The 12396-nt window shown below is 48.3% G+C and overlaps 1 protein-coding gene across 1 annotated transcript in view; it reads right to left on the reverse strand.

Moving 5' to 3' along the window:
• The window catches only part of Edaradd (EDAR associated via death domain), a 44558-nt gene continuing 32162 nt past the window's right edge, over positions 1 to 12396 (reverse strand). The window contains exons 5-6 of the mRNA XM_006980159.4: positions 8426 to 8471; positions 1 to 3519 (exon numbers count right to left, since the gene is read on the reverse strand). Coding sequence (XP_006980221.1) covers positions 3137 to 3519; positions 8426 to 8471 — 429 coding nt within the window. The 3' untranslated portion in view covers positions 1 to 3136. The remainder of the gene's footprint in view (positions 3520 to 8425; positions 8472 to 12396) is intronic.

The raw sequence follows: 12396 nt of genomic DNA on the forward strand, positions 1-12396 counted from the left end.
GCAGCCCCGCTTGTCCACCCGGAGTTCCTCCTCTCCCTTCTTTTCTCTGTGTGTGGGAAAGGCAGGCTCGGAGGAGGGGTACGGACGGGGGAGTAGGCTGACAAAATGGAACAGAATGGGGGTTCCCCCTCCACCAATGCCTCTGGGATGGTCACAAATTGGGCCAAAGTGACAAGTCTGCTTGGTGGAGATGGGAAGGAAGGGGCTTTCTGGGAACATCTGGCTAGACAGTGTCAATAAGACATATGTCAGCCTGGGAGCTTACTCCTTTCATCCTTTGGGGGTTCTAGGATACATTGGGAAGCTAGGGCTGACATCTCCTAATGTTCCAGCATCCTCTACCTCTGAGCCTCACCCGCCGAGTTACATTTCCTGCGAAGTGATTTCCAAAGCCCCTCTCATTCCCTACGGTTGCTTCTGCTCTAAGAAACGAGAGCAAAACCAGATGTGGTGGCCCAGCACTTGAAAGACAGAGGCAGGCAAACCAGAAATGCGAGGTCATCCTCTGCTCTGCAGCGAGTTTGAGAGTAGCTTTTAGCTTTGGCTAGGAGATTCTGCGAGACTAGCCAGAGCACACCATGGACAGGTTAATGAGAAAGCTAGGCAACCAATCACATCTGTGAAATGACAGAGCATCCCCTAGCAAGTTCTGCCCACGATGCACATAACATCTGATTTTCCCAAGAGGCTATTTCTTAAAACATCTGCAGTTAGGGGTTGGGGAGATGGGCTCAGCAGTTAAAAGTGGCTCTTGCAGAAGTCCCAGCACCCACATGGAGGCTGAAAAGCTGTAATTCCAGGTCTAGGGTACCTAGGGTGCCCTCTTCTGACCTCTGCACGCACCATGCATGCCTGTGCACGGACAAATATGCAAGCAAAACATTCATACAAATAAAATAAATCTGAAAAACACAACGTCCACATTTGATCATTAGCCGTCACTTTAAATACATCGGGCAATAAGGTGGCCATAACTGTGATACATCTGAGTGGGGAAGGTGTAGAATGTGATTACTAGTGAAACAGAAGTGATGGACAAGCCTCATGGGCTGCTTAGAGGTCACACTGGGTGAGAAGCTGACCTTACTTACCAACAACCTAAGGAAAAACGTAATTGCTATGAGAAAAAAATGGCGGCTTAGAAAATCACCTTCTTTTAAGTTCATCTTAGTATCTCTGTCCTGTGTAGTCAATGTTATCCTTCCTTTTTGTTTATTTTAATTAGGGTATATGTGTATGGCTCTGTGAGCTTGTGTGTATGTGTGCGTGTAGAAGCCAGAGAACAACCTCTGATGTCGCTCCTGGGACACTGTTTACCTTGTTTTTTTTCAACAGGATTTCTCACCAGCTTGTAGTTCACCATATAAGCTAGGCTGGTTGGCAGGGGTGCCCCAGGGATCAGCTTGTCTCGACTTTTCCAGCACTGGGATTTTGGTGAGCTCACATAAAAATAAAAACCAGCCTTGGTAATGAGGGGTTATGCCTAGTCTTATTGTATCTCGTTATGCCGTGTTTGGTTGATATCCCTAGGAGGCCTGCTCTTTCTGAAGGGAAGTGGAGGAGGAGTGGATCTGGGGGAGAGGAGATATGTGTGGAGGGGAACTGGGAGGAGCGGAAGTAGGGGAAACTGCAATTGGGGTGTAGTGTATGAGAGAAGAATAAAAAATTAAAAAAATTCCAGGAATAACAGGAGTGCTGGTGTAGCTCAGTGGTAGAGCGCAGGCTGAACATGTTCAAGGTCCTCAGTTCCATCCCTAGCACCAAAAAAAGAGGCTTGGATAACAAACAGGTGCGTGTGCACGCATGCGTGCACACGTCAGAGGTTGGCCTTAGGTATCTTCCTCAATCACTCTTCACACTGACCTTCCTTTTTGAAACAGTGGCTTTCCCAATTTGGCTACGTTGGCTGTCCAGTGAGTTCCTGGATCTGGTTCTCTAGTGCTGGGGTTACAGGCACATGCTACTATGTCTGGCTTTTACGGGGGTGCTGGTGACTGAACTCAGGTCCTCGTACTGATAAGCCAAGCGCTTTACTCATTGACCCATGTCCTCAGCCTCCCCAAATGGCATTTAGAAAGATTTGTGTGTGTGTTGTTGTTGTTGTTGCATGTATATGCAGATGCACATGCACGTGTGTGATTTGTGTGTTGTTGCATGTGTATGCAGATGCACATGTGCATGTGTGCATACAGAGTCCCAAAGCTGATGTTGACATTTTTCTTCAATTGATCTCTACATTGTGCATTGAAAAAGAGTCCCTCAGTTGATCCCATTTGACTGGCCCTAGCTAGGCAGCTTGCTCCATCTGAGGACCTCTGTCTCTCCCTTCTGAGCACTGAAATCACAGGTGCCACACATCCCCTCATTCCTATGGGTTCTGGGACCTGAACCCTGGTCCTCATGAACCCTGGTCCTCATGCTTGTGCAGTGAGCACTTTAACCACTGAGCATCTCCCCAGCCCCCAAGAGGGAATATTAAGTACTATTCTTTGTCAGTGCCATTCCCATGACACCAACCCATTCTGCTGTTCTTCAAACCAGAAATTTTGTATTTCTTTTAAAAATACTAAACCCAGTGACAGTACTAATAGCCCATAGATTACAAAAGTGTTTGAATAAAAAAGATGGCCCTTGTATCCAGGCCACATCATACAGTATCCTCTTGATCTTCTAAACCTTTTGCGACAGAAACAATAACAGTGAACAGGCCAGGGTGACTTCTCCATGCCATCTTCTGCAAGGCTGGGAATGCAAGGGTTCTGCATAGGATGACATGGACACGTCCAGAGACATCAACAGTTTGGGATCCCGCTACAATCTTTAGCAGTACCTAAGGAGAGGGTCATTTTCTTTTCATGCTGGCATGGTTCTGTCCCACCCATAGGCCTTGGCTCTAGATACGACCTACAAAATATTCTTCCCCAATTCCAGGTTCAAATATTAAATTAAAACAGATGTGCAAAAAGAAACAAATACCTGCCACCGAAACAGAACCCATCCTTCCACAAGCCACCAGCTTCAGGGACAGCCATTGCCCATTCCACATCCTCATCTGAAAAATCTCAAGAGCAGGCACATCTCCCCCCGTGACGAGTGCTGGTCCCGCAGGCAGAAAGGCCAATGCCAGAAGGGGATTCTAGAAGTGCATGGAACTGTCCGAGTGTCCCCGGTGCGGCCACTCCTCATCCACCCACCTGCGCAGGATCTTCTCCACATCAACCCTGTGGTAAAGTCGGCAGAGCTCCATCAGTTGGACCACAGTCCTCTGGCTGTTTCGGAATAAGAAGGCCAGTGTGGGGCTCTGAGGCCTCTGCTCCAGGAAGCACAGTTCGTCATAGGGCATGCCCCATTTGCTGGCAAAATTCCTCCAGTTCTTCACGGTCGGGTGACACGGGTCCAGCTTTATCCTGATCACATCTAGCAAGTCCTGATCATTGAGCAAGTCGCTGATGGTGGGGACCCGGGGTGAACAGGAGGAGCAAGAGCAGCCTTCCTTACATGGCTGGTTTTTACTGACACCTGCAGGGTGACAGAGAGGATACAGGTTAGCCAGGGGTCTGACTTACACAAGCAATGTCCCTTTTATTTTCCTACCATATTGGTGACATCATCTAAGTGTCTCTCTCACACACACAGCCTTCCTTCAAATGGTCCAGTACAGCCACTTCTTACTGCTCACATCATGTTATTATGTGTGTGTGCAAGTGTGCACAGATGTACAGTATGCGTGTGGAGACCAGAGGACAACTTTGGGTGTCAATCCTTGGGTGCCACCCCTGCCCCCTTTTGTGCAGGATCTTTCACTGGCCTGGAACCCACAGATTAGGCTAGACTGGCTGGTCAGGAAGCCTCAGAGATCTACCTGAATCTGGACCCACTGTTCAGGTTAACGATGTGCACTGCCTCTGAGGCACTGGCTTTTACTTTTAGATAGGTACACAGCAAGAACGTTACCCACCACTGAGCCTATTTTTCTTTAAAGACAGTATCTTTAAGCTCTGGCCTGGAGCTTATTAAGTAGGGTAGGCTGGCCGGCAAACCCCCAGGCATCTATCTCTTCCTCCTTAGCACCGGAGTCAGACATATGCACCATGACCACATGGCTGCTGGCAATAGAGCTCATTCTGCAAGGCAAGCAAGCGCTTTACTGACTGGGACATCTTGGAAGCCCCTACAGTGTTACTCTTTACAGGAGAAGAACGGCTGCTCAGCTGGTAGCAGCAGCAAGAGTTGATAAAGCCAACCTCCCTTTCCATCCATGCTTTTCCCTGTTCCAGCATGCATTTGGAGGGCCATTGACCAGGCTGAGGGTTCCAGGACCAACTCATGCTTGAGCACACCCCTCTACCCGACAGTTTTTTTTTTAAATTATTGTTATTGTCCTGTGTGTGCACAGGTGCTTTTGTGCCACTTCCTGTGAAGGTCAGAGAATAAACTGCAGGACTTAGTTTTCTCTTCCATCCTGTGGGGCCCGGGGATTGAACTCAGGTTGCTAGGCTTGACAGCAAGCACCTTTCTCTACTAAGCCATTTCACTGGCTTCCCTGATAGCTTTTAACATCAAACCTAGCATGTGAAGATGTTATGGTGATTGCACAACCCCTCGAGAGTTCTTGAAAAGAAAGAAAACTGGTCTGCCTGCTCCATGCGCACATCTGAAAACAAAAAGCACATCTGTCATGGCTAGTGACAGAAAGCTTACTTTTGGAATTTACAGCCTCCTTATCATTCCTCTGCTTTATCTGTTTCTTCACTCACAGAGGCTCTGTCTGAAGTGTGGCCAGCAGCCTGGGGGTGAGCAGGGAGCTGGAGGCAGGCCGAGGAGCACACCAGGTTCTAGTCTGGGCCTCACCCAAAAACTGGTTCCCACCCCAGAAGGATGGCCTTCCCCGCTTCAGTCCTCTCAGCATCCTTTCTTACCAGGAGGTTAAAAACATGAGTGGGAAGTGAAGTGGGTGGGGGAGAGGTCTCAGGAAGTCACTCACTAAAGCCCTTGGTGGGGCCACTCTGTGGACATGACCACTGAGCAGCGTCGACTACACCACGCCATCTCCAGAGTCTGAGTTTGGGTTGAAAGATCATAGGCTTGGAAAATTGTGGGGATGCGACCTTTGCTGTAAGATGACACATTACTACACATGATGTCACTGAGCAGTGACTGTGGGAAAGGAAGAAATTGAACAGAGGTGGGGTGGGGAGATTGTCTCAGCTGATAAAGTATTCACCATGTTAGCCTGCGCACCAGGTCAGCCAGGGCTACATAGCATGACTCTGTCTTAAATATAAATAAAATAGAGGCCCAGGGGGATGGCTCCGTGGCTAAAGCATTTGCCAAACAAGTACGAGGACTTAAGTTCAGACCCTCCACCCAAACCCTCTGTAAATGCTGTGTGAATGTGATAGCCCAACTGCTATTCTAGCCATAGAAGGTAGAGACAGGATCCACAGAGCAAGCTGCCTGGACAGATCACCCCGGCTCAGTGAATAAGGTGGGAACGCAACACTGGAATCCGTATGCATTGATGTATGAGAAGATTTCAAACTGCCTGTTAAAATCACAAGCTATGGCAGGCCTGGTGGCACACACCTTTAATCCCAGCACCTGGGAGGCAGAGGCAGGAGGATCTCTGTGAGTTCCAGGCCATCTTGGTCTACAGAGTGAGTTCCAGGACAGCCAGGACTACATAGAAAGACCCTGTCTAAGAAACTGAAAAGAAAATGATAAACTTTAGGTAGCGGGGTTATTTTCTATGAAACATATTTACACACACACACACACACACACACACACACACACACACACACACACACCCCGCCCCATACCTTAACTACTTCTCACATCTCATGTGATATTCTACCTGGAAGGACAAACTTTGAGATGTCTTGAGGAAGGAAGAGAGAAACTTGAGAACCAAGAAATCATCAGGCATGGGGGAGGACTAGATCATTGATCATGACCTGATACCTATCAAGTGACAGGTTAGCCCTGGGTACACAGTAGCCACTGGATGAATGACAGTTACTGTAATGACAAGGAACTAGCCCTTCCTCCAATGACACGTTCTCTCTGGAAATTAAAAAACTAGGGGCTGGCAACATGGCTCAGCAGTTAAGAGTATTCACAACCTCCTGGAACTCTAGCTCCTGGGGCACTCATGCCCTTTTCTGTCTCGGTGGGCTCTTGCATTCACATGCACATAGCCCCACCCACTGCCACACACATACACATAATTAAAGATAAAAAATAAATGATATTTAAAAAAAGAAATTAAGTATGTATTTGCCAAATAGGTGCATAAACGAGGATTCTGCTTCCCCGGGAAGGAGGTCTAAGCATGTGTTACTTTCAGCTGCATTTCAGATGTGGCAGGGAGAATTCAGGGAGGAAGGAGGAAGCCAGGAAGAACAGGCTGTGAGAAAACAGTAAAAAGACTAAAAAAAAATTGTGGGTCAATTCTAGATTTGGAAAGAGAGGAGATGATTGAAAAAATATTCAGTCCTCCACAAAAATTCACTTAGATACTTTAATAACTCTTATCCTATTTGTCACTTCTAAACGAGGGCATGGAGGTGTAGCTCAGAGGGTAGAGCCCCGTGGGTATTGAGCTTGTGCATCATGCTTGAGGCCTGGATTCAGTTCCTGGCATCGCATAAACTGGTGCACGCCTGTCAACCTCAGCACTCAGGAGGTAGAGATAGGTGGACCAAGGATAGGTATGGCGTTCTCAGCCACACAGCTAGCTCCAGACCAGCTTGCACCACGGAGACCCAGAAAGAAAAAGAAAAGTGAGCGAGCGTTACTAGGGAGAAGGCCCCCTGTGGCCAGGCAGATTGCCTGTTGCACAGGTGTGTGCTAAGCTCTGGTCTCACTCTGTGAACACAGGTAATGAATGACATTGGTCTCAAAAGTAGCTTCGAGGATTAAAGACGTCATCCATTAAAGCCTACTTCGAACACACAGTTAGCATGGCCCAGGGGACAGCTGTGGGTGCGGGACAATGGCTCTTGAGAAGCAATTGTTCCTCAACTTCATTTGAGGTGGAGCCCACTGATCCCCTCGGACCCCTGAGGGAAATCCTCCTCGCATCTGGGCCAGCCACCAAAGTCTGATTTTAATTAGTGCGGAGTGGTAGCAGGACATGGGAGTTTTCACAGCTCCCTCGGAGACTTCAGATGCACAGCTGTGATGGAAACCATGGTCTCAAGGAGTAGCCTCAGGTCAGTGGCTGTCAGCACAAGAACTGGGTAGGGTCCTGATGGTGGCCCAAATACTAAACTTGCCAATCTACCCTTCATAGACAAATGAGGGCCAGATTAGAGAAAAGCCCCTCTAAACATTTTCAGGAGGACTAGGGAAGTAACCCAGTGACAGAGCACTCGTGTAACATGCGAAGGCCCTGGGTTCCATCCCTAGTACTGCATTTGGGTGGTGGGGGCAGACTTGGATGAAGACACACCTTGCTATGTAGTTGGCTGTGCCAAGTTAGGATGGGAATTCACTCTATCTGCAGGAAGGTTATAAACAGTTCTGATAGGTTTTCCCCTCCCACAATCCCTTGCCCTCTTCTGTGTAACTCGGGCCTTTCAGAAGGGATCATAAGCAGAATGGAAGCAACCGAGAATTCACCATCAAAACACGTGCAATAGGTGAACCCCTCAGGCACTCAAAGAGATTGGGACATGTTCATGAACGATGGTGTCCCAAATGTATGTACTGACACCAGGCTCCACAGAGGTGTTTGGGTCACAGGAATAAGGAATATCCTCTGCTGTACCCAGAAAATATAACAAGGATGAAGAGTCACTGGGCAAGCTCTGTGCTTTGGTTCCCCCAAGCATATGCTATTGTTTGAAAATAAAGTACAGTTGGGCCTGGAGAGACAGCTCAATCAGTAAAGCACTCACTCTGCAAGCCCAGGCATCCAAATGTGGGCCTCAGAACTACAAAAGGAAGCCAGGCGCTGGTGGCACACACCTTTAATCCGAGCACTCAGGAGGCAGAGCCAGACGGATGTCTGTGAGTTCAAGGTCACCCTGGTCTACAGAGTGAGTTCCAGGAAAGGCACAAAGCTACACAGAGAAACCCTGTCTCAAAAAAACAAACAAACAAACAAACAAACAAAAAAGCCAGGTGTGGTAACATGCATCTGTGGTCCCAGTGCTGGGAAGGCAGAGGGAGGAGGTCCCTGGCCAACAAGCTTAGCCTTCAGGTCCTAGTGAGAGTTCGTCTCAAAAACTGAGGTACACACACACATACACACATGCACACTCACAATTATAATCAATAGGATGAAAATTAACTGCTGATTGTTGAATAGCTATAAAGCCACATGCATAACACACGTTAATGATGCACACATTCGCTGACTAACTTTCATGCGTCTGCCCAGTGCTCGCCAATGCCGGTGCCTTAGTCAATCCTTTACCTGAAAGGGGATCTCCAGTGCTGTCTACAAAGTCATTTTCTTCTCCCTAAAAAACAAAAATCCACCCTCATTAAAGTCATGGCCACAGGTAAATGACAATGTCAAGTTTTCCTCCTTAGTTAAATTTCTACCAGCTAAGTGGGAGGGCCTGACTGAAGCTCAGGGGTAGTTCCTCAGGGGTGGTGAGCTTTGAGAACTGACCTAGAATGTGGAACAAGCCCAGAACGCAGCTGCTCCAGGAGACACTGGACAGAGGTGAAGCAGACCAGGGTCCCATTTCAAACATCTGAAGGCATGTAACCATGGAAGCATGCATATAACCATGGGAGCATGCATGGAACCATGGGAGCATGCAAACATGGTTCCTGTTTCATTTTATCCTTATCACAAACTCTTTGTTTTGTTTTCGTTCTGGATTAGACCTGCCAGTCTAAGCTAAAATTCTTGTGTGTGTGTGTGTGTGATGTGTTTGTACACGCATGTGGAGGCCAGGGGTTGATGTTATTGTCTCCCACACTCCTCTACATCTTTCTTATCTTTTGAACAGTGTCTCTTACCTCTAGCTAGACTGGCTGGCCAGTGAACTCCAGAGTCTGCCTGTCTCTCTACTCTGTCCCCAGTCAGTGTCAAGGTTATAGATGTATCAACCACACCCAGCTTTTATGTGGGTGTAGGGATCTGAACTCAGGTTCAGTGCTTGCTCAGCGGGCATTTGACCTAAGCAAGGATCCATTTCCCTAGCACCCACTCCAGGCCACAATTCTTTACCTTACCTGTCTGTGTATATTTTAAATTTCATTTTTATGTGTATTTTGCATGCATGTATGACTGTGCACCACATGGGTGCCTGGTGGCTGCAAAGCTGGAAGAGGGCATCAAATGCCACAGAAATGGGGTGACAGATAGTTATGAGCCACCAGGTAGGTACAGGAAATTAAACCCAAGTTTTCTGCAAGTGCAGCCAGTACTCAACCACGGAGCCTCTCATCTCTCAAGCCTCTCTACGGATTTCTTTCAAGTTTTATTGCGGAGCAGCTAAAACCCACTGTGAGAGAGCAGTGGCAAGCCCGCGATGAGCAGACAGGCCCTGCCTGTCTGACTGGGCTTCTGTCTCTCCCTCCAGGGTCATGCTGTTTTAGGATGACAGTGGCCTTCTCTATGGTCTCCTTGGAGGGAGAAACATGTGCTGTCACGAAGGCTGCCAGGGAGGGCCAATCCCAGCCCACTTCGCCTTTGGGAACAACTGCAGCCTCTCCCATCATCCACCGTTGCCCCTCCATCCATCACAGGAGTGGGATCCGCAGTTGTGATTTTTGTCGTTCCAGACAGACATCACCTCCGCTGGCCTCCGATGTACACCAAGGTTCTGTTGGATTCACAACAGCTCCACGGGGCTTTTAATTACCAGGTGTTTGAACTTGGTTTGTAAAGAAGCACTAACTTGGCCAGGCACGGTGGCACACACCCGTAATCCTAGCACTCAGGAGGCAGAGGCAGAAGGATTACAAGTTCAAGGCCAAAGTGGCCTTTACAACAACACACTGTCTTAGGAACGACAAACTCGCTAACCCTGCTGTCATTGTGTGTAGTACACTTTAAGCATTTGCTACGTTTCTCTTAATCCTTTAAAAAGCCTTTCTCCTTGCCCTGAACTTGCCAATCCCAGTTCTCTGCAGTGTATATATGTCCACTAATCCCAAGGCTAGCTTTCCACCCATCACAGGAACATTCCTATTCTCACCAACCAGACTTTCCCCCAGGAATTGAGACAATTCTTGCTTTGGTTTTTCTGCTTTCCTGCCTTCCCTGACTCTCCAGGACAGCAACAAAGCCAGCGTGCTTGGGAGCCATGGGATTTGGGCAATGCTTTCTTCTCCCTTCTGTGTGTGTGTGTGTGTGTGTGTGTGTGTGTGTGTGTGTGTGTGTGTGTGTGTACTATAGGAAGCCCTTGAAGGGGCCTGAATGTCTCAGCACAGCCTCACACAGTCACAAGGTGGAGTCCCGAGAGCCCCACCCCCACAAGACTGCCTTGAAGGCCTGGTGGAGACCTGCCCTTTCCTATCTGCAGAGTTTCCACAGGCCTGGGCAGGCCTGCTCACTCTTACATCAACACAGTCAACTCTGCTCACTGAATCAGAAGCGTGGGCCACAAGGACAGAACAGAAACTCCAAGTCGCAGAGACAGACAGGAATATTAAAGTTTGTAGATTTTGTGGTATAGAGGTCTCTGGTAAAACACAATGTTTCCCAGAAGTCAAAACTGTGTTGCCTGGCTCATTCTGTTTGACTTATCATCAACTAGAGAATAACGGGCCAATACCAGCTGGTCAGAGTCACCCTCAGGATGTGGGCAGGGTGCACGACTCAGAATCACTGTGAAATGGTTGAAAACAGAGCAGTGGCCAGGGTGGCCGGGTATAGTGGCCCATGCCCATAGTCCCACCACTGTGAGGACCTCTAAGAGAGTTCCAGGCTAGCACCGGCTACATAGCAAGACTTTGCCTCAAAGAATAAAATGAAACAAAAGATAAGCCAGGACCTTTGCTTCCAGTCCTGATAACTGTGCCACTTTAATGTGAAATTCCCAACACTGAAATCAGAAAAGACTTAATTTGTACCTTATCTGTTTATTTTGGTCTTGTTGAAACAATGCTAATGCCTTTATTCCACAGTTGTTTACTGAGCTGTTAATGTGGAGAACTGCATGAAGGAACTCATATCCACAGGTCCAAGGACCTGGGCCCTTGACCTGAGTAAGGTACAGAAGGAGAAGAATCACAGGCGTGACCAAAAGGCCAGCCCAAAGATTTCGAGCACTCGGGGAAATACCGATGGAGTCCCCCAGGAAGAGGTCTCCATAGACTGAAAATACCAGAGGGGGGCTGGGGATACAGCTCAGTGAGGGAATGCTTGCCTAGCATGTTCAGGCCCTGGGTTCAATCCCCAGCATCACAAAAAAGTTAAACAAAACTCAAAACTGGCAGTGGTGGTTCACAGCTGTAATCCCAGTACTTGGGGAGCAGAGGCAGGAAGATTTGCTGATTGTAGACATCTGTCTAGGCTACAGTGAGAACGTAACACACACAAATACAAATTGGGTGAGGTAGTGCATACCTCTAGAACCCCAGCACTTGGGAGGTAGAGGCAGGAGGCTCAGGAGTGCAAAGCCAGCCTAGGCTACAGGAGACCTTGTCTGAGAGGGTTCTAGAGGGTGCAGGGCAAGGAAGTGGGGGGTGGGGGGATGTAGCCTGGTTGGCAGAGGGCTTGTCTAGCATGTGTGAAGCTCTGGGTTCCAACCCCAGCACACATAAACCCAGGAGCATGGGCGCATGCTTGTGATCACGGCACCTGAGAAGTAAACGCTGGAAGAGCAGAAGTTCAAGGCCAACCTGGGCTACACGAGACCCTGTCTCTGAAAGACAAACCAAACAACAAAAAACACAAATAATAATACCACACAAAAATCTATGAATAAGATAAAATACATCAGAGGTCATTTCCCAAACACAAAGATGGTTGAGACTGGTCCCGCTGAGGGTCTGGAAAGTGGACAGTTGCAGAACAAGGGCATTTGCCTAGAGCCTACAGCCGTTGACAAGAACACAGAAAAGCAGGCAATGGCTCAGCGTCACTGGGTCTTTGACAGAGGCAAGAAGAAGAGCAAGATAGCGGGAAGACGGAATGGCTGCCGCCCTCGTAAGTGCTGGACTTTATCTATAGACAGTAGGGCTCACTGCGGGCTCTCACTGGAAGCAGGGCATGTCCAATTCAGTGTAAAATTAGCAGGGGAAACACCTGACTAGCTGTAGGTACAGGACACACAGAAGGCAGGGGCTGAGGCTGGGATACAGATTCTGCGTCTGGGAGGGAGGGGGAAGCAAGAAAACTAGAGGTGAAGAAGTCACTAGGAGATGAATGAGCAAAGGAGGTGAGCAGAAGGCAGAGTAGCCTCTGAAGAGATTATGGACAAG

This window comes from Peromyscus maniculatus, chromosome 5 (assembly GCF_049852395.1).
Source record: "Peromyscus maniculatus bairdii isolate BWxNUB_F1_BW_parent chromosome 5, HU_Pman_BW_mat_3.1, whole genome shotgun sequence".
Lineage (NCBI taxonomy): Eukaryota > Metazoa > Chordata > Mammalia > Rodentia > Cricetidae > Peromyscus > Peromyscus maniculatus.